The sequence below is a fragment of the Diadema antillarum genome, unplaced genomic scaffold (genome assembly GCF_040938485.1).
Source record: "Diadema antillarum isolate AM-2024a unplaced genomic scaffold, OU_Dant_1.0 seq00000053_RagTag, whole genome shotgun sequence".
Taxonomy (NCBI): domain Eukaryota; kingdom Metazoa; phylum Echinodermata; class Echinoidea; order Diadematoida; family Diadematidae; genus Diadema; species Diadema antillarum.
Genome location: NW_027271161.1, coordinates 585,111 through 612,790, shown reverse-complemented (window position 1 = coordinate 612,790; position 27,680 = coordinate 585,111). Strand labels below are relative to the sequence as shown.

Below are 27,680 nucleotides of genomic sequence, written 5' to 3'. Positions count from 1 at the left end.
TGGTAGTTATTTGAAGGGATTTAACCCTAATCAGGCTGGGCTTTTTTGGCTATGCTATAGCTGGGGGGGGGGGGTTAGATCTCGCCTATGAAACGCATGATCGTGCCGAAAATCGGCACACGCGACGCCCGCGACGTATGCTATCAAAATGTATGGTTGCTTTCTCCGAAAAATTTTTCTTATATTTTATATTAATTGATTATTGTAATTTATGCATAAAATCAGTTTTGGGCTCTAAATCACTTATTAATGCTCTAATTAAGCTAATTTCTTTTTAAAAATGTTTCTTGTATCATTCTCCTGAGACAAAGGATAAAAAAAAATCTGTATCGAAATTAATTTCCTATGTATTTGATTGTTTTTTGAATTTCTTATGTATTTCTTTGTTTTTCGACCTTTTGTTTTTGTTTGTTTTTTGGCCAAAATTTGTCACAGACATTTTTTGAAGCTTTATTATGCTAAAATAAATTAATTTCGTCCATTCTAAGTCAAGATATGAATTTTTATGTGAATTTATTGAAAAAACACAATTTGCATTGGATTTGTACACAAAATCACGTTTTGGAGCAATTTTGGGGTTGACAAATTTTTTTCGAACGGGCGTCGCGTCAAAACGGTACGCGCGGGCGCAACAATTTTGGTCTCAAAAGTTGCGCGATACTTGAAAGAAAAAAGTCATGAAACATCGCGGCAGGAGCTTATCGCGCTGCGAAGATATTGCGCGAAATGTCGAGGGGGGGCGGCGGATTCCGCCGCCCCCCCCCCCCCCCCCCGTCCCCAGCCTGATTAGGGTTAATGATTAGTTAGTACCATGAATGACTCTTTGCTCTACTGGATCGATAAATAGATAGATAGTTGGATGGATAGATGGATGGATAGATAGATAGATAGATAGATGGATAGATGGATAGATGGATAGATGGATAGATAGATAGATAGATAGATAGCATAGGCAACTGGTGATTATTTGAAGGGATGGGGTGATTAGTTAGTACCATGAATGACTCTTTGGATTACTAGGTAGATAGATAGATAGATAGATAGATAGATAGATAGATAGATAGATAGATTAACAGATAGATAGATAGATAGATAGATAGATAAATACATGAATGAATAAATAAATAAATATGTCTGTGTGGTTTATATACATATATGTGTGTGTTGCAACATATGGTAAAATTGAATCATGATGTGCATGTAATTATTTGGCACACCTTGAATATCAGGATGGCTGCTGCATGTGGTTGTCATAATGACCACTTACCTTTAGTGACCACATCTCATGTATTCCCAGAGGAGTCATTATACTTAACCCTAACTTACCTGGGGGGGGGGGGGGGGGGGGGGGGGGGGGGAGGCCATAATGGCCGTAATGGCCATAATGGCCATAAGTCTCGCGCAACTTTTGAGACCAAAGTTGTTGCAACCGGGCATACCGTTCCGAAGCCACGCCCCTTCAAAAAATTTTCGTCCACCCCAAAATTGCTCAAAAACGTGATTTTGTGTACAAAGTCAATACAAATTGTGTTTTTTCAATTAATTCATATAAAGATTCATATTTTTAATTTTAATGGCTGAAATAAATTTATTTTAGTATAATTATGCTTCTAAAGATGTGTATGACAAATTCTGCTGAAAAAAACAACAAAAACAAAAGTTCGAAAAAACAAAGAAATACATTTAAAAAATGATAAAACAATAAAAAACATAAGAAATTAATTTTGATACTGAATTTTTTTTTACGCACAAATTTTCGGAATGTCACTAGGAATATTCACAACAAAAGTCAGCATTCCATAAGCTTTTATAAGCCAATTACAGACGAAAATGAGGTTTTTTGCATATATTTGCATAATTAATTAATTTAAAATAAAAAATGCAAATTTTTTGAAAATTTAACTTAACAGTCTTGTAGATTACATCCAGCTTTATGTTCATGCAAAATTTTGCAGCGATCGCGCGATCAATGGCCGAGATCTGAAGGGGGGGCCATAATGCCCCCCCAGGAATTCAAGCTTGCTAAATAGCCCAGGTAAGTTAGGGTTAAGTCTCTTCTTTACAAGTCTTGACTTTGTCTATATCTTATCCTCCAGCAGCCCGTTGTCATCATTTCTTTTTCATGCTCATTCTATGCTTTCTCCCATTTATTTTACAGAGCCGTTCTTCCGACGCTGCACGCTGAGAAAGCGGGTGAAGGTGACGCACGACACGTACCTCTTCACCTTTGAGTTTCCCGAGGGGGTCCGATTTGGTGTACCCATCGCTCACCACATCCACCTGCAAGCCACAATCAATGGTCTGAATTTTTTTGTATAGTTTTATACTTTACCATTTTTTTTTGGAATATATAATTATGTAATTTCAGAGGTCAAAGGTCAGCAAATATCTGTCAGAAATACTTCTGTGACACACCATTTTCTTGATTAAGTGTGTAGGCTTTCAAATAAACATAACTTACAACAGACAAAAATAAACATGCAGTGTACTATTTCAATTCATTTAGAAAGCTATTGAAATGAGAGTAATATTGCTGTACATTCTGGGGAACCATAGGCTATCATGTACAGGATCTTCTGTTGCTAATGGGTTAAAAGTGATGATAGAACTTTCTTATAAAGTACACCATAAGAAGACAAAAATCACCAGTCACTCAAAGCCTGATAGAATGTTAAAAGAAAAATAAATAAATAAAATGAAAGTATTTAGTGGTTTTGTGTGTAGATTTATAACTTGAAGTCAGTCACATGCCAGCATATAAAGAGATCATATAAAGTCAAACAGATGTAGAGAGCATAACATAGTTCCATTTTCTTATTTTATTGACACTAATAGTGATCTGAATGTATTGCCCACATTGATTGGTTTCTAACTCTACACACACCCATGTGAGTGTGTGCAGGCATGTGTGTATGTGTATGTGTGCACTTACCCATGGTGGAAAACGAGGACACACACACAAACTTTACATTTAAACTGAGGATACACAGACAACCGAGGACGTCCTTGGTTTGCAGACCATTCCAAACAGTCTGCTTTTGCATGTAGGGGTACATGTTTGTAGGTCCTCGATTAGCATTATTGTAATAAGTCCACGGTTATATGGCAATATACGAATGAGTCCTACGTGTAAGTTGACAAGAGTCCTACTTACATACAGGTCCTCAGTTATGTGGTAAAATTCTTGTGGGTAAAACAGGTCCTTGGTTTCCACCATAGATGCGTATGTGTGTGTTTGTATGTGTATGAGGATCTTATGTTGTTTTGCTCATTTCTTTGTTTTCACTTTTCTGTATCCCTTCCAGGGGAGGAAGTGAGCAGGCAGTACACCCCTGTGGTTCCCAGCCTGCTGGAGCCCCTGGATGAACCCACTGACAACCAGTCACAGTCCACCGTCCACCTCATGATAAAGATCTACCCCCAGGGAGTGTTCACCCAGCACTTAGCGACACTCAGAGAGGGTAAAGCCATCTACCATACATTCACACTTTTACACAGTGATGATGACTTAAATTTGGGTGCACATTTTATTGATATGGATACATCATATGCTGTTTTTGGGAGTAGACTGATATAGGATGGGAGTACAGCAATATTGATTATGCTTTTTCTCTTTCTTTCTTTCTTTCTTTTTTTCGTGAGTCATAGTCCTCTGTTCAACTAATGATTAAGATCTTCTCCCGGGGGATGTTCATTCAGTACTTAGCAACACTCTGAGGGGGTAACCATCTACCATCCATTTACATAGTCAGTGTAGTGTATTTTGTGACTCTCCTGGGATATATGCACATCTTTCTTATGGTAGTTTTGCTGTTTGAAAAAAAAGAAGAAGAAGAAGATAAGTGTACCTAATAATCTCAAAGCCTGAAAAGCCTGAAAAAAAGAGAAAAATATAAACAAGAAACCATCAAGCTGTTATAATGTTATGTTGGATGTTATGCTTTTGTTGCCAGGAGATGAGATCCTGATGAGTAACTATGAAGGAACTGTGAAAGATGAGTGCTCCTTCAAAAAGGTCCACACAGCATACTTCATTGCTGCCGGGACAGGAATAACACCAATGATCAAGCTCATCAGGAAAGGGTTAATGGAGGAAGACACTTCAAGGTCAGTGACCTCCTCAAATATGTGTGTTTTTGTTGAGCCCACCGGAGGTGAGGGGAGACTAAGGAATCACCTGCGGCGTCCGTCCATCCATCCGTCCGTCCGTCCGTAACGCTATAAAAACTTGAATAACTCAGGAAGGAAGAGTGGTCATACAAAGTTTTACCTTTTACCAAGTATGAAGGTCACCTCAAGCTTAAAGGTCACAGGCAGGGGTCAATGAACTTTTAGGGCCCAATGTTAATTTTTTAGGGCGCGTTTCGATTATGGGTCAAAAATTTTAATCCATAAGTCCGTTTGTGACTAAACTTGGGTGGTAGATGTCCCTTGGGGAGTTGATGATCACCACAAGGTCAAAGGTCACAGGCAGGGGTCAATGAACATTTAGGGTCCAATGTACTGTGCAGTTAATTATGACTCCTAACTTTTGATCCATAGGTCCATTTGTGAACACAAAAAAAAAAAAAGTGTTGTACATTTGTGGGCGAGACACATTACGGCACTTGCCTTGTTGAATCTTTTTTTGTTATGCATTTGACTTAGTTGAAATTCCATACTGTCAAATTCAAGCCATGGATGTACAGTAGCAGGCCTTTGACATAACAAGTAAGAGCAATGCACACAATTCCAAGTACATTACAATGAGAATGCATATATGACAAACTTTGTGACTAATAAACTTTGTGGTGTAGTCAGTACCCAGTAGGTGATACAGGAAATTTTCAGGCTCTGAAATCAAGAAAATGAATATGATGGTGGTAGTTCATTCTTGTCAGGACGATTACAGGGACAATTTTCCTGTCTTTTTGCATGTCAAGGTCTTTGTCACTCAAAGGCAAATTGAGATAATTTTACAATTACTTTTGATTTGTGTCATAAACTTCCTATTCTTGGATGAAACTTGCAAAATGAAGCTATTCAATACCATATAAAAGCAGTCTAATCTCACAATTGTATCCACCTGTTTCAAATATGAAGAGAATGTCTTTAGCATTACCTCGTTTCTGTAGGCCATAGTAGCAACACCTACAAGTATAGCTGTAGAACCCCTTTCCATAAACCAGCCCTTGTATTCCCCCCTCAACTTTATATAAAGCATGTGGCAGCAAGAGCTTACACTAAATCTTTTTAACTCATTTAAACAGCACATTTGACATCAGGTAATTAAAAGCTTTACTCCAAATTTCCACTAACCTTCTCTGGGCGTTCAAGCCATACTTTAGTTTCCTTTAAAGTTAAAATCCTATTTCTTCTTGTTAAATTAAACCACAATTAAAAGGTTTCGACGTCGCATAAATTTTCATTATAGCACACACTGTTAGCCTGGTATGCTCTAAAAACAGACTGTTGTGAAAAGTATATCCTCCTTCATTTACAATTTTTTTGTCCCCGCCGAACGAGTTCGAGCAGGGGACTATGAAACGGGCTCCGTACGTGTGTGTGTCTGTGTGCCTGTCTGTCTGTCTGTCTGTGCATCCGTGTGTGATCAAAATCTTCAATTTGCTACTTCTCTGTCATTTATGAGCCAATTTTGATTCTGTTTGCTTTATATGATAGCACTACATGGGAGATCTGAAACTTCTACACAGAATTTCAGTTGTGACCTTTGACATATATTGTACATTTTGCTACAAAAGGCTACTCCTTCGCCATTTCTAACCCGATTTCGATTCCGTTTGCTTTATGTGATGGCAGTAGGTGAGGTCTTCAAAACTTGTATACAGAATTTTGACCTTTGACTTCTTTGACCTTTGACCTTGATTTTTGACCTATATTGTACATTTTGCTAAAAAATGCTACTCCTTCGCCATTTCTAACCCGATTTCGATTCCGTTTGCTTTATGTCATGGCACTAAGTGAGGGCTTCAAAACTTTTACACAGAATTTTGACCTTTGACTTCTTTGACCTTTGACCTTGATTTTTGACCTATATTGTACATTGGCTACAAAATTCTACTCCTTCACCATTTCTAACCCGATTTTGATTCCGTTTGCTTTATGTGATGGCTCTAGGTGAGGGCTTCAAAACTGCTACACAGAATTTTGACCTTTGACTTCTTTGACCTTTGACCTTGATTTTTGACCTGTATTGTACATTTTGCTACAAAACGCTACTCATTCGCCATTTCTAACCCGATTTCGATTCCGTTTGCTTTATGTCATGGCACTAGGTGAGGGCTTCAAAACTTTAAGACAGAATTTTGACCTTTGACCTTGATTTTTGACCTATATTGTACATTGGCTACAAAATGCTACTCCTTCGCCATTTCTAACCCGATTTTGATTCTGTTTGCTTTATGTGATGGCACTAGGTGAGGGCTTCAAAACTTCTACACAGAATTTTGACCTTTGACTTCTTTGACCTTTGACCTTGATTTCTGACCTATATTGTATATTTTGCTACAAAATGCTACTCCTTCGCCATTTCTAACCCGATTTCGATTCCGTTTGCTTTATGTGATGGCTCTAGGTGAGGGCTTCAAAACTTCTACACAGAAATTTGACCTTTGACTTCTTTGACCTTTGACCTTGATTTTTGACCTATACTGTACATTGGCTACAAATGCTACTTTCGGCGGGGACATATATTACGCACCGCGTAATTTCTACTTTTCCTTGTTTATCTTTGTGAATGGTGTTTGGTTTGGCAGTAAACTCAAGCTGCTGCTGTTCAACAAGACAGAGAAGGACATCATGTGGCGGGAAGACCTGGACAAGTGTGTGGAGAAGAGCAATGGCAGGTCAGTTTTCCCATAGACCTGTTTTGATGTACTCATATTAGTGGAAAAATGAGCAAAGAAAATGGGATTCCATCAGGATTTGACTAATAAATTATATTCATTTCTGGTCAGTTTTCTTCTGTTTGCGTTTGATGTACACATATTTATGTGAATGTCAGGACTCATTTTGTTAATTCGTTTGTGATTTTACCACTTTATTTATATGTTCATTTGTTTATAAACCACTGATCAACCCCCAGGAAGTGCGAAGTACACTTTATCAATTTACAACTTGTGGTAAAGTTTGAAGTTTGATTCAAAATGTCAGCGAGCTACTACACTTTCTGACCGATCTCAACACATGTCCTGGCCAGGTTCGAGGTGACCCACATCCTGTCGGCTGAGACCTCTCCGACTTGGAAGGGCCGGCGGGGCCGCATCAGTGAGCAGCTGGTGTCCGATCTGATCCAGGTGCCCAAGGCCAAGGAGAAGTCTGGCTGTGCCATCTGCGGACCCATCCCTTTCATGAATGCAGCTTACCAGTGAGTTGGACCCTACACTTCTTAATCTCACACATCCTTATTTTCCATTTGACGAGCACATGCAATGTCTTCATAAACTCCTTAATCCCCACTCGAGGCCTTGCTCATCGTATGAAAATGAGCTATTAATGCCATGAGTTCAAAGTAATACCGAGAAGCTCATTGATGTGGCAATGTTTTAAGCCATTACACTCAAATTTTGTTAAACTCTGTTTCTTTCTTTCTTTGCAAATGAAGTCTCCTGAATCGTGAGCATCATCAGACGCATATCATACTCACTAAATAAGAAATTGAATAGCTTTTTTGTTTGTGAGTAGCTTTTTTGTTTGTGAGAACATCTGTGTTTGAAGATATCGTAGCAATGACTAGAAGCAAGGTATATGTCATTGAAATATTTTAGCTCTTCCTGTCCTTTTTCACTGGTTTTACAAAGCCTCATTTTTTCCACCCAGAAGAGGAGGGTAAGCAGTGCCATGAAAATCCTCACTTGTTTTGTTTTGCAGGTTGTTGCACACTGCTGGCTTCGAAGAAGAATGTCTCCTCATGTTCTCCGGATGATTACGGGTGGTGAGGCGGTAATCCCCATCCTCCTGCAAAGCTGTCTCGTGTCCCTGTTCCAGTGTTTAACTCTGTCATTCCCAATGGCAACCTGTTAGTGTACAATGTCTACGGCATTTTTAGGGTGTTGGTCCTGTATTAAGGTTTAACCAGGCTGTGTGGATGAGAATGTGGAGGATTGAGGTCTTGGTAGCTCTCCAAGGGTGCGGTGACAACTTACCGTTAGATGACAAGTAAGAGATGCTTAAGGGACTCGAAATATATAAGAGCAATCACCGTGGTAACTGCCGGTGGCGTACAAGTCTTGCCTGCGTAATCACAGCACGTCAGAAGCTGCCTCTAAGAAAGGTCTTTCACATGTCACACGTGGACACTCACTATACCTCCTCAATATTGGATGCTTCCTTCACACATTTTTCTCATTTTTTTTTCACCATTTTTGAGAATATACCATGAGTGGTGTACAACATATATCGCTGTTTGGGCGACAAAACCTCATATACATCTCAAAAATGTCAAATGTACAGGAGAGCAACAGAATATTGCAGCCAAAGCACTATTACGGATAGGATGGCCATTCCTTTGACATGCCATGGAGGTGTCATTCTGGGGGCAAGACAGCTAGGATTTGGACAGGACATCTCTGAACTTACTATCTGACAATTGATTAAAAAAAAATAAAAAAAAAAGATTTTCACCAAAATTTTGAGATACAAGGTCTTGTCACCCCAGCGATGATATGCTCTTTTATTACATGTGAATTCTTTTCGTATTGTCATTTTGGATATTTGTATATCTATGGGAAGGTCATCTGCAGTGAGGTATATGTAGGAGCTCTTTGCTTACAGATCTATGACCTGCTTCACTAACAAACTTTTAATATTTGTGAGTGACAGTAATTTCAATTGCTGTAGCAACAATAAAACTGCTGGTAGATAAGGCTAATATTTGGGGTGTTTGTTTTATTGCCTAGTTGTTGTCAATGAAACTAGGAGTACTGTAAGTCACAGGTGTTTCCACACCAGTCCTGTTCTGTGCATGTTTTTCCACCAAAGCTAGTCGTGATGTTCAGGGATCTCTCAAAATAGAGTCTCGGCAACTCTCACTTGTAGGTCCTATTAATATATATTTCTTTAAAATTGTTTTGTAACAGAATGGCAGTTATAAAATCTAGTTCAAACTGCTCTTTCTGGTAAAAGATAACATTGTGAGAGGGATAGGTGTCCCTTAAATCTCTGTTCCAAGTTCTGTTCAAATGATCCTTAAAGCTAGAAGGCCCATTGGGGGGCTGTTATCATGAACATCAGCTAGCTACAATTTAACTTGAAGTTAGGTCAGAACCCAACTTATGTTGCTATGTTTTTTCCTGAGAATTGTTCATACGCCATGATATCATTCCTTGTGAGGCTGGACATTTCTGATTTAAATTTTTTGCTTGATCATGCAGTCTGTGTGAGGACAAGATTTTGTCAGATTTCATCAATTTTTGGGTGTGTGTTTCTTCCATGAGCTTTTCATTCCGGTTTGTAAAAGTAGTTGAAATCAATGCAACTCTGGAGACTCAAATGCATAAAGTTGGCATGAATGATATGCATGCTCAAGTAGAGTTACATTGTTTTTTTCATTAAGCAAGAGTAGGGTTTACATGTGGTATGATATTCCTCTTTTTCTCTCGGTCAACTCAGTATGTCCTGATTACCACACTGTTTCTAAAGCAGAAGTGGTACAGTTTGAATGTCAGTATTTCATCTTGCTTATCATAATGTAGCAAAGAAAAAATACCAAAAACAATCACAAAATGTATATATATATATATCTTTATTCATGTAGGTTATGACATTTCTTGCATAGTACTTTCACTAGCTTGTTTTAAAAAAGAAGTAAGTGTGTTTTGTGACCCCGATGATAATTCTAAGAACTAAGATTCTAAGATCAGTCTGAACATGATAAAAAAAGAAATAATGTCTTTGATATGTTGCTGGCAGATTGAAGTAATTTTTTTTTAACTAATGATGTAACTTGTTTCATGTGGAGATGAATTTAAAAAAAAATGGGGGATAAAGGAGGCAGATGATTTCATTGTCATGACAGTCATGTGGCACTCGAAGTTTCACAGAAAAGTTTCACAGAAATATTGTCTTTTCTTCACTGCTGTCGTTAAAAGTAGCTTCGTTGGTGGCGTAACGTGCCGATTAAAGGGTTTATCTCACTGGAAGAGACATCGTCATGACTTGTGCAACTCAAAAGACAGGGAAAAAAAATATGGCTTGTGCTCTCACCAAGGAGCCGACTCCAGGGTTACTTCTGAGATGTCTCCAAATGAGATGATAACCTATTCGCCTGGTAACTTTGGAGACATCATGAACAAAATTAGTCTCTGCAGCTGAGCCGCAGCTAAGGAGATGCCACTAGGGCGGAGAAAGTCTCCAAAAAATTTAACCTGTTAAATTCTCTCGGTACTCCCTGGAGACCAGGCTCATTTCTGCGACCAGCGAGACTCGAGTTGCCACCAGGTCGCCAATTAAGTCTCCAACCCAGTGAGATATGCACTAGAGTCTCCATCTGTGTATGATGACTCCAACTGTCTACAACTTTATGTGAAGCATTTTGAATGCAGGGTGACTGTTATAGCTTCTTCTTTTCATTCACACTTCCAGAGAAGGTTGTGTGGTTGCACTGTGGCCAGTCACCAACCAACCAGTATTTGTGTAGACCATTCAGTATCATTAATTATAGCATTATATCACACAATGCATGATATGATGTCCAGTTATTTCCACTTCAAGTTACCACCTTGGCATACTTGAAACCACTTGGAACCACATGTTTTTATACGTCATGCCACTCTATGTATATTCACGCTTTTGTTTATTCTCATCACGGCCAATTGATACACCTTACTGATCATTTTATTACCCGTAACTCCTTACACCCTTTCACTTTGTAACTTTTATTATCATTAAAAGCTAGCACTCTGCAACATCTGGACATATTATCTCAAATCTTTTCCCATCTACACTGCAAAGTTGAAAGGACTAAGGTGTATTGATTCGAGCTTTAATTGTACTTTATCTCATTTTAGTTCAAATGTAAGTATTGTGCTGTTTTACCAATGCTATAAATGTATGTGCATCATGCTTTGTTAAATCACTTGCAATTCAGCCTCGGGCTGCAAAGAATGATTGAAATTAAATGTATAAAATCTACCATTGACACAAATATTTAGTGCTAATGAACTGATGTAAATTTCAATGATATTTTGAACCCTATGACTGAAAGACAACATTTGTGAATGAAAAAAAAAAAAGACCTGTGACAATAAAGCAGTGATACGAAGTCCTCAGTGAGACATGTGCTTCTTATAAAGGAGCAAGTGCAGTCTTCAAATTGATAAAATTTGTCTGTCAGTTGCAAGTGTAGTCTTGATTAGATATGTATGTAAGGGTGCATAGACCCGGTAGTTGCAGGGGTGCTGTTGGATGATAGTGCCAATCACCGTTAGCATTGAAACAAAGATTGCCGAAGTTGAGCTGTCATCAAGAGCAAAGTGCGTAGGTGTTGCTAGGTAACGTTGCCTTCGTTGTCTTCTCTGTGCATCACTTATTATGTAGTGATGCCAGGGTGCGTGCTTATGTGCTTCTTAGTATGACGTCACAAAAGAAGCTTGCTAAAGCTGTCATCATCAGCCGAATCATGAGCCGAACTGTGATTAAACCACTAACTACAGTGGATTGGACTTCTACGGACTCATGGAAATGGGTCAAAGCGTAGGTGCTGAAGAGGAGTCGATAGCGTTACCTGTCTCTATAGGATATTGCACAGTGCGCCCGCATACGCATTCGACTAAATCACTTGGTCTATGTACCTTTAAGTACTATCATGTTGCAAGCTGTTGCTGGTATTAGCTGTGCAGCAGTTTTTCAGATTTTGACCTCATGTTTGTGTGGTACTATTGTCATACAAATCCTGCAGCACCCCAGCAGTATTTCCTTTTCTCTCTCTGATTATGGGGTTTAATCATTCTTTGGGTCAACTAGTCAAAATGTTTTGAATTGTGTATTCATGCATTATCCCAGGAATCATGTCCTTTTTTTTTCTCTCTCTGTATGTATATATTAGTTTGCAAGGTTTGTATATTTATGTTATAACATTTCTCCCGTGTAATTGATCCTCATTGTGAAGAATGTGTTCATATATAATACCTTGCCGGTATATTGTCATGTATACACAGTAGTATGAAATATGGATGAATGAAAAATATTCGCATGCAGAAGTGTACATTGTACCTTGCCTTAGCAGTATCTTGTAGATGCAGATAGTGTGAAATAGTTACAAGAGCAAATTGATTTTAAAGCGCTGTTGTGTTATCATGCACTCATGTTTAAACTGGACAAAGGGAGATCGGATGGTGGAAATGCCGAAAACCAATTAACCGATTGCAGACTAGTCGTAGGTATTGTTGGGCTTGGGTAAATGCGAAATGCGTGTTATAGGAAAATCAGTCTGTCTTCAATGGTTTAAAAACTGCTGATGGAAGGACATGGAATTTAACCCATGAGATACCAGAATCATATTTCTGCTGTTTGGTGCTGTATCTTTTTATTATGATTTTTAATATTCATTGATAGGATATCATCAGGTAGAATAGATACTTCTCTTTTGATTGAGCCCTGTTTTGGTCATGTACCATTGTTTCTTTTGATTGCACGCTTATCAAAAGCCTCTATAAGGTGGGACTGAATTCATATCTGGTTTTTAAATTGGCAACACATTTTATAATGGATTAAGCCAATATTTCTCCCTCAAATTGGCACATTCTTGTAATTTTATTTCATTTTATTTTCTAATTTTGTGCATAATTTCATGACTTTGATGTACTCATTCTCCAATATAGCATGCACATTAAAATTAAGAGTTGCCAACCTAATGAGGACATAATGATAATTTTTCTTCTGCCACAATATTACCTCAAGACTTAATTGGTTAATATTGCAGGTGCAAATACATATTTGTATATATCTTGCAGGCATATCACAAATATTTGTTAAGATGACATAGGTGCAGGTTTACGTAGCCGTAGAGTAAAATGTGACTCTCTTGACTGCTGTAGTGTTAAAATTGGTGCAAATTTCCAGACTGTGAAATGTTCTTCATTGTCAGCATCCATTCAGTAGTGAGAGAAAAAAAAAATGTTACAAAGAATACAGTGGAAACAGATAATACTTTGAATGACAAAGTAAATATTAGCTGATTTCCTGTCTATTTTGTGTAATGTCTGTAGAAAGATATTTCTTGTGACATTTTGTTTACTGACTTTGTATATCAAACCCACACCTTGATGATTATATTGTTGATAGATGAGATAATACAGTCCCACCTTGTTTACGTGGCCACCAACCATCCAGAACTTGTGAGTCGCAGGAAGTGCAGTATGCATTGTGCGACCTTTTTGTTACCTCTGCCTTAAAGTTTCTGCTGAAAACTTGTGAAATGTAACAATGATTTTTGGTTAGTGTATGTATCCATTCCCCTGAGAGTGTAGCCTTTTGCAAAGGCAGCTCACTATAATTTCAGCACACGCACACAAAGAGCAATGGACTCGCACACACAGTGTGCCACCGGCGAGCTGCGAGGGTAGCGAGTCGCTCCAATCTGATCGCTGTGTGCTTGCGAGTCCATTGCGAGCTGCCTTTCAAAAGGCTGCTGAGAGTGCTGTGTTGTGACACATTTAAGTTTTGAGATCTAGTGTCAGTTGACCTTTTCATGTGTATGTGGATATTGGTCAGTTACATACATGTACATAATGCATATCAAAACACAAATGCACAAACATGACCTGCTGATGAACCTGTATGTAATGTCATATACACATGGTTGGTCGACATGTTGAGCATGAATGACAAGCACACTGACAAATTTCAAGTTGTCAAAAGGTTTCAAGTTATGTGGGTAAACAAGAATGGACTGTTCTGAAGGTATCACATTATGTGTTTTGTGACACTGATTGCACAGGACTGCAACATTTTATCAGTATGAGAGTTTGTGACAGTTCATTTTATCTGAAGAGTTATCTTCCAGAAATTATATATTCCTATTTTAACCATTTTCTTTGTGTGTATGTGTGTGTGTGTTTGTGTTGATGGATCGGCACTTATTAGGCCAAATGAATTATTAATGTTGGTGAGAAGAATATTTCATATAATGTGGTGAATGTGTGACAAATGTGTTGAATTGTAGAATATGAGATCATTCTGGGGAAAAATAATGAAATTCCACAGGAAAAAAAAAAGTGTACATACACTAATCTGTGCTGCAGGTAGTAAGTGGGTTCACTATCTGGAATTACGTCAATGTGTAAGGCAAATGTTCAACAAAGACATACAATCCATCAAGTTGTTTTGATAGTTGTAGAGTTTGTCTGGTTTACTGTTAGTACTCACTTGGGCTGCCCGGCATGGTGGCTGTCTGAAGTCGGCAATCAGGGAACATGGTAATTTTACATACTTTTCCAGCAGAAATATGAATTCATCTCATAAAGAATGAGGTATATGTATACACATGATCAGTGTCTGACCAGCGGAGAAGGGATTATCAGAGATTCGCAGAAAATGAAATGATGTGGCTCTTTGGATCCTCTGTTGAGATTGTGTATTTTATTGATCTTCTGAAAACGGTGATTCTACTTTGAACAATGAAGTAGTTTGTTATAGGCAATGTTTATTTTTGATGGCTTTGAGTCCCAAACTAGTTATCATCTGTCAAGAGTGAAGAATTTAGAAATAATGATGGTAATGCAATACAGACTCCCATTTTAGTTTGTAGGTGAAGTAGTAGTTGGTGTATGAACATCGTATTTAGTATGTGGTGTGTGAAGTAGGCCTATGGTAGATTATGAATCATGTATATGAAGGAGCACCCTATCGTCATGTAGATACAATGGTATCCAATGTGAAGTACTGAAGAAAGGGCAGTTGATGAGATGTATAGAATTATTTTAAAGATGTATATATACAGATATTGTGTGTAGCATGGTGTGGCAGGAGAAATATTTTACAATAAATCCAAACCAGGAAAGTGAGGTTTGTCAAAATGTGTTGTGCAAGTTTTTCTGTACCCTCCATTTTTGGGTTTGTTGTGGGCTTTTGGTGTTGGGCTTTTGTGCATATCTTCATCCCCCATCCCCACCCCCACACCATTTTCTCTTGTTCTTTTTTTTTTTGTTTCTTTTTCTTAAGGGGATAGGTATTTTGGGTGGTATTCTGATAATCTTCCTAAGTTTCTTAATTCCAAGGTTCTTCCTAAGTCAGAAAGGTAGGAAGTGCTGAGTAAAGATAGAATTTGTATTCTGAAATTTCTTCCTAGGAACTTCTTAATGCAAATTAGGTCATCCTTATCCCCACCCCACCCACTGGTTCTTTCTAAGCCAATACGAAATGAAATGTATCATAAGGAACTAACCAATGGCAATCGTATATCATTATGATGTAGGGTTAAAAACGTGTTGTGCATGTGCCATTTTTCATACCCATTTTGTGCATAAGTACATACATGCATTGCGCACAGTTCAATGACAAGTGCCATGCACGTTTTGCCTCTTGCTATAGACCGATTCTGTGACTCGCTATGTGTATTTTTGGCATGGGCAGTGCCATTAACGAGGTGTCTTAGCCGACCCCCCCCCCCCCCCTCTCCCCCACCCCCTTCCGCGCGCGGAATGAAAAACTGATGCATGGTCGTTTTAGCCAATAAGCATCTCGTACTGAGTGCGCGAATGCTTGCTTAGTGCGCGAACCTTTGTTACATGTGTGCGATAAACATGTTGCCCATGGGGTGGGGGAGAGGAGGGGGGGTCGGCTAAGACACCTCAAAATGAGCTCATGGCTGCGCCCAGTGCCACAAATTGTCTGCTGCCCTCAACGAACCCGAATCGGTCTATACAGTATCTTATAACAACATACTTAGGGCAGGGTGAGGACTTTCCTAATAATCTTCCTAATTTCTTTTCCTAAGTGCGCTTTAGAATACCAACTTCTTCCAAAGCCAGAAAGTCAGTCATCTTCCTAGGATTCTTCGTCATTTGCATATTTTCCCCGAGTTTCTTCCAAAGTTTAGGAAAAAGGTTAGGAAGATTTTCAGAATACCACTGTTGGGAAAAAAAAAAAAAAATCCTGACTTGGGAAGAAAAATCTTCCGAGGAAGGATTTCAGAATACCACCCTTGGTACATGTATATGTATTTCATTGTATAAATCTTATTTTGTTAATTTACCTTCTCTTGTTCCTCTGCAACCTCGTGACAGTGATGAGCATTAGAATGGCGAAGGTAACATGCCACCTCCAAGGTAAATGTGGCAAGGCAGGTAATACATTGGACAGATGATTTATAATGACTACATTTTTTTTTTCCTCAATATGTAGCAAACATGAAGACCGATCAGTGATATTACATATTCTGTCTCATAAGAACAAGCGGGCGCAATATTCAAGTCTGTCTGTAAGTACCTACATGTGTGTATGTGTGTAAGTGTGAATTGTCAGTTACTCAGTGTGTGTGTTACAATATTGCTTTACGCATACATGGTTGTACATATCATGCACATCCTTTTTGCAATGTTATGTATGTACAGCACACGAGAATTTTGTCGACTGTCCACACACACACACACACACACACATTTAAAAACAAAAAACAAAAACAAAAACATGCCTACAACCAGCATAAATGCCCATACACTCACCAAAGCTACACACACTGTTTTGTGGGGAACTGTAGGCTTTCTGTTTTTGCCCTTTGTAATTCAAACCTCACAAACCAGACGGAATAAAGGTGATTATTGTACTCTATGTGACCCTGCATCACAAAACCAACCATAAGCCACCAGAAACAGATTTTTAATTAAGGGCACATTCCAAGAGAGCATGTATAACTCCATTCAAATGGACTCTGCAAACCTTTCTAAATATTGAAAAAAAAAGAAACACCACACACTCTGGAAAAGCATGTACTGAGATAAGAGGCTGTGAAGTACAGGGTCTATTCAAGCCTTTAATCTCAAGCTGTGCTCTGTGCAATTTAAAAAAAAAAAGCTGGATGTAAAACTTCTTTAATAGCATCAACAATGAAGGGATTATCAGATTAAGCTGGAATTGAACATGCTCTTGAGTATCAAAACATTCTATTGATGACAAACCCCAACTTAAAAAGCAGTAGCATCATTCTTTCAAATGTTATTAAAAGTGAAGAGTGTGTAAAGGGTCGTCAAGAAATGAAATGGGGACTCAAAAGACGTATCAAATATTACAACAAAGAAAGTTCTACATGTAGATTTGTTTCATGATTAAAACTCTGGGATAATGTAGAAGAGCTGCCCTTTCAGAAAATATGAAAAACTCAGACTTACTAGGTTGACCCCTTTCGCCCATCTTGAGTCTTCACGTAAAATCGGGGCGTGCAACTTTTTGTTGGTTTTGTGATGCACAGTCACATATTATGTTATGGTTCTCTCTACCCCACAAATGAATCTATGTATGGTATTAAAGTACACACATATACACAAACAAACAAAAATTATTACAAAAGTAATCAAATTGGAGGCTGCACCCATTTGTTCATGGCTTTCATTATCCAATTTATTCAAAAATTTCTGTATATTATGTAACAAAGGTGTATCAAATTGCGTCATTAACTTAGAGTGTCTATGTACACACAAAACCACTTACACGTATATCAGTGATCAATAATATATCAAAAAGTACAATGCCACTGTCAAAGACAAGAATTTACTGCTCAGTGCTACAACTTGTAAGCTTTTGATTTTCTACTACTCAATCTTCTTAACCAATGAAGAGGTTTTCACCATCATTAGGCAACATATGAGAAAAATAGGAAGACCAGATGATTGTATAAAGAGAATTAAGCTGCTATGGCATGGGTTTGCTACATAATCGAGTGCGAGGCCAAAACTGATCCACCAGGGAGGAGGGTGTGTATAAAGGAAGCATGGTCACCATGATAAGAATTGGGCATATTAACATTGCCGATCAGGCCAAAAAGAGCCTTACTGAAACCGAGATTTGTGCCTGCAACCATTGGCATCAGAGCCTCCTGGTGCAGTGGTTACAATAGGCAGTGCTCTTTGTGATCCCATGACACCGTTTCATGAAAGTTGTCAGCCCTGACAGGCAAGTTGTCAGTCTCTGACAAGCTCAGTAAAATCTTTGGTTTTGATTGGCTGAGAAGCCTCTGGTCACTGACTTTTACTATGGTAATTGTCACAGACTGACAACTTGTCAGGCCCAACAACTTTCATGAAACGGTGCCCAGGACTGGTTTCAAAAGAAGCAAGCAGCAGTAACCCATCAAGTGCTAGAAACCACATTTCTGTACTTTTGTGCTATATCTAAAAACTGCAATATTTATCACTCAATCTGACATAAGGTAGAGTAACAAACCAAAAAAAAATGCATATATATATCTTTGACTCGAGCCCTTTGTTGTTATTGTATATTGTTTTGGTTGCAGAATGTTTCTTCAGGCATGGATTTTGTAACCAACTCATAAACTTTAGAAGACTATAAAATTCTTGGATAACAACTGGCAATTTCTGTTCAATTTCTTTATACTTTTGAGACATTTGAATGAATTTAACCAGTTCCATATAATCTTTCTACAATACGAGATATATAGTAAAATTCAGAGTTGCCAATTCGATAATGACAAAACAATATTTCTGCAGCAAATTCCTTCAGGAATTACCCTCAAGACGGTAAGAGTACAGGATTTGCTTCTTTAGTCCTTTGATAAGCGATTCAGTCCATTTTCATCTGCATTTGCATACATCATCTGGATTTTTCCCTGAATATCATAAGCTACATATCTGAAAGAAAATGTACAGTCAACCTCGCTGAGGTGGACCTTGCACAAGTCAAAAAGATTGACTTAGACAAAGAAGATTCTACCCTAGATGGAGAAACGTGTTAGTTCAATCACGTAAGCAGATGGATTGTCTCCAATGCCTTTGGATTGTAATAGGCAAGGTTGATTGTACATGTTTATGTGGATAGCAGTCTTGTTTAATCAACTCTTAGAAACTAGTGACAATGAAGAGTTCACCCTATATGGGATTTAGTCTTCAAACTAGTCCCTCGTTGGCTATATTTGGGTTTGGATCTATTTGACACAGTCAGTAAGCTTGCAATAAACTGCTTATAGAAACAGGGGCACCAACACTGGGAGGGAGTGAGCGACCAAACCAGAAGGATCAAAGTGACGGTGGTGGGGGGTGGTGTGGATAGGGAGTGTCTCCCACCTCCCCCTCCTTTCAACTGGAGGGAGCTTTGACAATAATATGTTTTATACCTTAACCCTTACTGTACTGGGCTATTTGGCTCCATGAAAATACTGGGGGGGAGGGGGGGGGGGGGGCCTCCCAGGCCCCCCCCCATTGATCTCGGAAACGCAATGTCCGATGAACTTGAAAATTTGCATGCTGATAGATCTTCGCGTGCTGAATCTGATGGTGTAATTTATTTTGATCAATTATGCATTTTTTTGCATAATTAGCTAATTAATTATTCATAATGCATATTTTATCCATTTGGGGGATATTTTCATAATTTCAGCCTAAACAAGTACAAAATTACATGAAAACTGTGTAATTATGAAGAATAATGTTTCCCAAATGTGAAATAAATCAGAGAGAGAAAAAAAGAGAAAAAAAAACAACTTTTTGTTATGTTTTGTATTGTTTTTATGTCTTATGTTTTCTATTGTTTTCTATTCCTTATGTATATCATTGTTTCTAAATTTTGCCCAATTTATTTCAGAACAATATAGAAGCATGAACCAAGTGGAAAACCAATTCCTGAGCAAAATTTATAAAGTAATGCAAGCCATGGTCTATTGACAGTATGTAACTGTACACAAATATATGCAGCGATTAGCCGTTTTAATGACATGCGCATACTAATTGGCCCATAACACCTCCTAGGTAGGTCCGATATGGACAAATGTGGTATCAAAATGTGCGCAAGACTTCAGGGGAAAAAGTCATGAAGCGAGAATCCGAAATTCCCAGCGGTCGCGATGTAATCGCCAAAAGTATGGAGCCTCCCAGTGTGGAGCCTCCCTTCTTCAGATTATGGAGATGCTCGGATTCACCTGAGAGACCTCTTGGGAAAAGGAATCATCAGAGAGTCTGAGACCAGTTTGCTTCCCCAATTGTACTTGTCCCAAAGATGAGTAGTAGTATATGCCTGTGTCTGTAGATTAACGCAAGCTAAACAGGACAGTAAAAGACCACTATGCTATGCTATTCCATGTATTGAAGATCTCCTGCACGTGATGCATGGTGCCCAGTGGTTTTCATGTCTTGACTTGAAGTCAGGGTACTATGAAGTGGCACTAGCAGAAGAAGACAAGCAAGAGTCCACATTTTGGTGTTTCCCTTGGCTTCTATGAATTTAACAGAATGTCTCAAGGAGTCAGCAATGCACCAGCCATCTTCCAGAGGGTAATGGAGAGGTGTTTGGGAGACACACTGCAGGAGGTGTTCGTCTAACTCGATGACATCATTGTGTTTGTGAACACAGAGGAAAAACATGAGAGGTGACTTCTTTGTATCCTGGATCGCCTGAGGGACTATCATCTCAAGCTCAGTCCAGAGAAGTGCCAACTTTTCCAGTCGCAAGTCAAGTGCTTTGGCTACCTCATTTCAGTAGAGGGAGGGAGGACAGACCCCATTATAAGATCGCTGCTGTATGCTCCTGACCAGCACCTGACAATATTAAGGAGCTGAAGTCTTTTCTTGGTTTTACGGGTTACTATAGGAGATTCATCATAGCGCTGACCTGTGGCCTTGATGCTTTTTGTAGCTTGCCTATGTGGGGAAAAGATTTTGCCCTCTTGGAGGAGAGCTATAATACGACATTGGCCAGTTGAGATATGTTTTGTAGCGGTTGCTCTCATATATCCGACTGCCATAGTCCCTCACGTAGACGTCCCCCCCCCCCCCCCCAAACATATAAGGCCATACCCCAGCTGGCAGTGGACCCTATCTACTGATGATGACCAGCTGAAGGCATCGCTCTCCATCGCCTGAGGGAAGAACCTAACATCACAAGTACACTCCATATCTTCCATGCTTTAACACAAAATTGAATTCTGTAAGCCAATAAAATTCTCAACTTCCAAGGATCACATTATCTAACGACATCGTTGCTTGAGATAAGATCTGGAATTATCAGAACACACCATTGTTCCAGTGTTACATGATGTAAAATAACAAATTCCCCCCCCCCCCCCCCCCATAGTAATTTATACATGTCTTCATTGCCTTGTGTCTTTTGAAGTGTTTGCAGCTTTTGTATTATCCCTCGAGCTGCGTCTCGATATTTAGAGGTACACTTTCCGGCATTTCACAATTGTGTGAACACACTTTGTTACCGTTCACTATTACAATTTTACATTCCAGCTTAGTCAACACAGCTGGACTAAGTCCAATAAATTATTTATCTTCAACTGTAATTGGAGTGTTTATGTTCTTTTAACTGTTATAAAACCTCCAGTTTAATAAATAATCCCGAAATTGGCCAGGTTAGTTCAAAACCTGCGACACACAAAACAGAATACTCTTCACTGTTTGACAAACACAGTTGCCATTGAGACCTCTGAAGGCAGTAGTGTATGAAAATTACATACAATAACTTCATCGTTGAACAGTCGGGATTTCAGGTTGATTCCTTCCATACACAAAGCACAAAATTCTTATGTAGCAAATGGACAGAAAAAAAAGAAAGAAGCATATCTGGGAAAGACCTGCAGCCTGCCCTTTAATAATATTTAGCCAGTAAACTCCATTATTAATCTCTTAACCTTGATTTTCCCCCTTCAATTCCTTTCACTGCGGAGATTCCTTTTGAGCACTGAATATCAATTTTTGGTTATAAAAATATAATTTGTGATCGTCATTACTCCTTGAGAGAAAGACTAGCTGTATTGCAAACTTCTTGCTGTACATACATGTAGGAGTACTCACAAAAACATGGACATACCAGTATAGCAATGGTTATCATTTTGAAAATATTTTACATACACTCATTCATATACATTGTACACATTAACAAAACAATTTTTTTTTTCTCTCTCTCTCTCGATCAGGCACATATTCAAAAACATTTCAAGCATTCATACACTTTCTAACTGAATGGATCACGGTTTTAATCAACTACAGCAATATGGTGATCTTCTTTGGTGGATAAGAAAAAAATGAAAAACAAAATACTCTTTGGCTTTGACAGAGCACCACAAAATACTACATGTACAATGAAACACACACCCAGGGGTGGGGATATGTTCTTCAGAGAGAGAAGCATGTCCCAAAAATACTGACAATCATTGGTAAAAATATTTGAAGAAGAAATGATGTCTCTTTATAATATACATGTATGATGAAAAACATTTGGGTATAGCTAACATATAGAATAGTACTTTTCATACAGATATATAAAAAAAATTGCAAGTTAGAAAAGAATACTAGTCATACCAGGAATACACGTGCCCTCTGGAATGTAGGGCAATAAATACTAAGATTCAACCGTTGTGTACATTCAGCACAGTTTTCGCTGGATAGAGCAATCAATTTCTTTTTTTGGAGGGTTACAGTAGTGCGCCCACAGGTAGTCGTGCAAGTCCAGGTGGTGGATCACGTCCGCGAGGCGTTTGAAGGTTGCCTCCAGGCTCGCATCCTGGCACCACCCATGATCAAAGTTTCGGTAGAGGAGCAGCGAGAGCAGCGAGGCCTCGTACTGGTGGGTGTGGTCTGATGTCCCATTGCTCCGGGGGTCCAAGTTGACGGCGGTGGAGCCCTGCGGCGCGATGCACCGCCAGTTGCTGGCGCAGTCCATCATGGGCTTCCAGAAGCGCCGCTCCGTCTCCGAGTTGTTGACGGCGAGCCACATGTGTGGGACAGCGCTGTACGCCTCGGGATGCGACGCGACGAACCTTGCCGCCGAGGAGCGAAAGAAGCGGAAGAGGCCTGGGTGGCTGACCTCAACCGTCAGGTTGGCGGGGTTTGTTCTGGCAAGGATGCCGTGATGTTTCTTGAGGTAGGGGATGATAAAGTTGATGGGAGCACGAAACCGGACCTGGGGACTAGCGTAGAAAAAACCTCCATACTCCTTCATAACCTCCTGCACAGCAAAGTCAGATACACAGAGGTCAATGCAAACTGCCTATCTTTGCATCATGCTGATTCCATTATTGTAAACTAGTATATGCGGTACATGCACTATCATATATTACAACATGGTAACAATACCCATGGAACAATAGTGTGTAACAAAGTTCATATCACTGAAACTTCTAGCTACTTGATACTAGTGCAAATTTGACTTGTTTTAAATCAGCTCCTACTGTCTTTATCTAATGCATCACAAATTATTCAACTGTAAAACATTTTACAAAAAAAAAGAACAAGCATACCATCAGTACAATGGAGTAAGAGAAGAAAATTTCAAAGTTTGTGCATTTCTTCTGAAAAAGGGTAAACAATAAGGGGGCACCATGGCAGCCAATAAGTGCATTTTTTACAGCATCTCCAAATACTGAACATCTTACCCTAAGTGCAAAGATTTTCCAAGCTCCATTCTCAAGGCGAGAAACATGGCGAGGATACCGCGTGAAGTTGAAGCGTCTGACTTCCACATTGCACATTTGCTGCATCTGCAGAGTGGATCGTGCAGAGGTAAGAAAAAAACAACAACACCAAAATCACTTAAGTATCAATGAATGTCAAGTCCGCCACAGCTGAAAAGCTGCAACCATGCATGCATGCATTCTTGCAGTTTGTCGTAACTGCACACAGATGATCACTGTAAGGTGAGAGCTGAAGTGAATCATTTGGATAATGGGTTGTCAAGTCAAGTGCCGCCTTCCTCCACCTCCTCCTCTTCACTACTTACAACAAGCATGGTGCTAACATGGTAAAATAGTCCATCGCATACACAATGTACTCACAGGAAAACTGGGCAAGGGTTGCCGAAACCCTGTCGTTGTTAACACATGTGGCTGTTGCACTATTTAGTAAATGTCATCAACTGGGCATGTGGTGCCTTACAAGAAAGGGGCCATTCACAAGCCAACAAAATCAACTGAAAATTACAAGGAAAAAAATACCTGCTCCTACAGCTGTACTGCATAGTTGAAGAATATAACATCTTTTTAATTGTTTTTGTTTTTATAATTCTATCAAGATGGCTGGATAGCCCATATTCAGCTGCACTAGCTGATCTTCAATAGGGCCCAGTTTTTACGTAAACAAAGTGAACTACCTCATCCATACTCCACTGCTCTAGATTTGTCGTACTGAAAAGGAAACTGACCTGTTTCACAATTTTGGGATGAATGCCCAAGTTGTAGACAATGATCTTCTTGACAGGCATGTGGGCTTGAACGGAGGCTATCATGCCGAGTCCCACATAGGCCCTGGTCTGCTTAAAGCCAGTCACAACCACAATGTGCTTGTCAATCTCCTACAGGTAGGATAGTAGGGAGAAAACAACAACAGTTGAGCAAACATGTTTAATAAGCACAAGTAAGAGATTTCAAACATTGTGGTACATGCCAATTATTTTGATGTATCGCACTTGGGAGCGCAACACTCATGATAAGGCAGTGTATGGTAACTGACAAAATACGATTTACATTTGTGCAAACCCTAAAACGCTAAAAGACTTGTACTATCCACAACAGATCAGTACTTTCCTGAGGGTTACAACACATTGAGGTCTGATTTTCATATTTTTCAAATAGAGATGTATTAGTATGGTTGATAGATTTGTGGTTACCCTACATGCATCTTTCTCTTGATCATGATACATATTCTTCTTCTCCTCTAATGCATTATTATAATTGTTACTATCATCTCCACTATCATCATCATCATCATCATTCATATGGTCTTCAACACCATCACCAGTATCATTATCATAATTGTTATAATTTGTCCTATCCAATTATCATCATTATAATCAAGGTAGAAGATAATAGCCACACACAAAACAAGCCTAAGGGAAAGCACTACGATTCAAAAAAACTATTAGGTTTAAATTCAGAATCTTTAACAATGTTCAAAAGAAAAACTTAAAAGCAAAAGAAAAGACAGCACCCTCCATTGGGACAATTCTCACAGACTAGGACACTACTGATGAGACTATTGCCCCATTTATACAGGGTATTTTGAGCACTCCAAAAAACACTCCTGAACCCCTCTGAACTCTGTATGAAAAGAAAATCACGCCCCAGATCCGCCTAAAGCTATGCCCCTCTCAAGGCTAGGCTTAGGAGCGCTCCCAAAGCACTCTTGTCTAAACTGTCTAAACCAACATTTAGAGCGCTCCAGGGGTGGAATGTAGTGCACCCTGCATACAGTCTGTATGTGATAATTTCCTGCTCACTCCAAGGTCACCATGACAGTTACATTTGCATGCCCCTCTGAGCTGGTCTCAGCAAGCAGTGATTCCCTGTATGAACAAAGGGGCTTAAAGGGGAAATCCAGTCCAAATATAAGTTAGTCTGATAAGAAAGAGTAAATATTACAAGTTCAACAGTAAAATTTTGATAAAATCAGGTGAAAAATAAGGAAGTTATGACATTTTGAAGATTCATCAATTTTTCAGGAAACAGTTCTTGAACTGTCAATATGAACATGCAAATGGCAAAGTTAGCATGTCATACCCTCACGACTTCCATATAGTTTGTACATGAAATTTTGACATTTCCAGGTTTTCATTCAAATGTAATTATGCCTGAGGCTCAAATCCTGGTATATCCAACAGATCACTATTCTAAAGTTATTCAATCAGGAGTAATATCATGTTTCAGACTTCAATGACAGACACATTAAATTTTCGTCATTTTTTTTTACAGGATCAGTGGAAAACTGTGAGGTAATGACATGGTTAGCTCACTAATTTGCATATTTATATCCGCTGCACAAGAACTGCTTTGCATAATTTAGCAAAACTTCAAAATGCCATAATCATGTCCTTATTTTTCATCCAATTTCAGTCAAATTTTTACTGTTGAACTCGCAAGATTTTACTCTTTTTTATCAGACTAACTTACATTTGGACTGGATTTCCCCTTTAAAGTCAAAGCGCTTCAGGAGTGCTCCTGGGCCCAACTTTGTGTAGAAATGAGGTATTCATCTCATACCTGCCAGGGCGGCATCTCCACGGCGATGTCAATGGGCTCCTTGCTGGCGCTGACATTGTTTGTGATGGGGTAGTTGAAGTAGACCACTCGATTGGGATCCCTGGTCACTTGCTCAAGGAGGCGGCGTTCTCGGCTCCGCAGCTCGCCATCCTCAACATCTTCCTCCATGAAGGCTGCCATGGATGACGTGGATGACATTGATGATGATGATGGAAGCAAAAGTAATGATGATGCCAATGATGTTGATAATAATAACAATAATGGTGATGATAATGGTGATGATGATAATGATGATGATTACAACAATGATTATGGAGATAATTTCGACAAAAAAAGAGAAATTGACCATCATTACAAAACTTCAATTAAAGTGATAATAGTTTCAGCATGCATGTTTGAAGCAATACTCACATAATCATCCTCAGTAATCTACTTTATCTTGGCTTCATTTCTGATCTAACTTTTTAGCAAAATTGTCTTTCTAACTATGAAAAATATCACAGATCAGAACTGTGAGAAACCATTGAGGATTATTCTCAATTGGTTGCATAGAAGTAAGCACTGGGGAAAATGTTCACCATGTGAAAAGGCAAAATCTGGTTCTCCAAACCATCTTTTATCATGAGCTTGACCAGTGACAAACAGCAGAGAGACCGAGATAGCTCTCCCTCTTCAGATCTTAAAATCAGAAAAAATCCTCCACAAAAAAATAAGGACTGACCAGCGCACAACATAACTATGACGATAAAACTAAATGACTGCCACACTGCTGAATTGCATACTGTAAAAGTGGAAATTTTCGTGATATTGAAATTTTTGCGCATTTTGCGCAACCAGAAGCTAGCGTGAAAATAAAAAAATGTGAATATTTTTGTGTGCCATATGTTCCAGTAGTTGATGTCTCTGATTCTGCGGAATTAAAAACACGCAAAACTCTTCTTACCCAGCCAAGCGCGAAAAATTAGGTGCGCAAAAATATCCACTTTTACAGTATAAATCCAATTTTGACATCCTCTCCAATCATGCTTAATATAATCTGAACTTTTTGTAAACATTTTCAAAATAGAGATATATTTTTGGCATAATTATGCCATGCCTGCCTTACAAAATGCATGCACCTATCTCTCTTGCTTACAGGTATAAAATTTCTCTCTTTTTTTCCAATAACCAAGATAAGATTAGGATTTACTATGGTGGAATCAATAGGAAATGTATGAATACCATACCATAAACATACACCAGTACTCCCAACACTCCCAACACTGTGAGAAGAAGAAGACTTCTTGCTTTCAGCCTCATGGTTCTGCAATGTTAAAAAACAAACATAAGATAATGGTGTGAGTGCATAATTACTACTTTAAACCTATGCAGATTCTTAAAACTTACCTGACTGAATTTATATTGCTAAATGTGTCACTTTCTCACCTTAGATGCAAGCTCCTGCAAGTTTGTTACTAGTGATTGCTTATCCTGGGAATATTTCTTTCAAAATTAAATACACAACATGGGCACTAATTGTTTCATGACAGAGCAAGATAAAGAA

The 27,680-nt window shown here is 38.8% G+C and overlaps 2 protein-coding genes across 2 annotated transcripts in view; one reads left to right on the top strand and one right to left on the bottom strand.

Moving 5' to 3' along the window:
* Positions 1–10,630, top strand: part of LOC139725617 (cytochrome b5 reductase 4-like) — a 29,738-nt gene extending 19,108 nt beyond the window's left edge. Inside the window, exons 10-15 of the mRNA XM_071636706.1 lie at positions 2,159–2,299; positions 3,306–3,461; positions 3,954–4,107; positions 6,756–6,845; positions 7,199–7,366; positions 7,870–10,630. Coding sequence (XP_071492807.1) covers positions 2,159–2,299; positions 3,306–3,461; positions 3,954–4,107; positions 6,756–6,845; positions 7,199–7,366; positions 7,870–7,924 — 764 coding nt within the window. The 3' untranslated portion in view covers positions 7,925–10,630. The remainder of the gene's footprint in view (positions 1–2,158; positions 2,300–3,305; positions 3,462–3,953; positions 4,108–6,755; positions 6,846–7,198; positions 7,367–7,869) is intronic.
* Positions 10,631–21,751: 11,121 nt separating this feature from the next.
* Positions 21,752–27,436, bottom strand: LOC139725615 (uncharacterized). Its single transcript, XM_071636705.1, has 5 exons — positions 27,364–27,436; positions 26,138–26,310; positions 24,304–24,453; positions 23,540–23,644; positions 21,752–23,112 (listed from the first exon to the last, which is right to left on the bottom strand). The coding sequence occupies exons 1-5, from the start codon at positions 27,434–27,436 to the stop codon at positions 22,531–22,533; spliced, it is 1,083 nt and encodes a 360-aa protein (XP_071492806.1). The 3' UTR covers positions 21,752–22,530.
* Between the last annotated feature and the right edge of the window lie 244 nt (positions 27,437–27,680).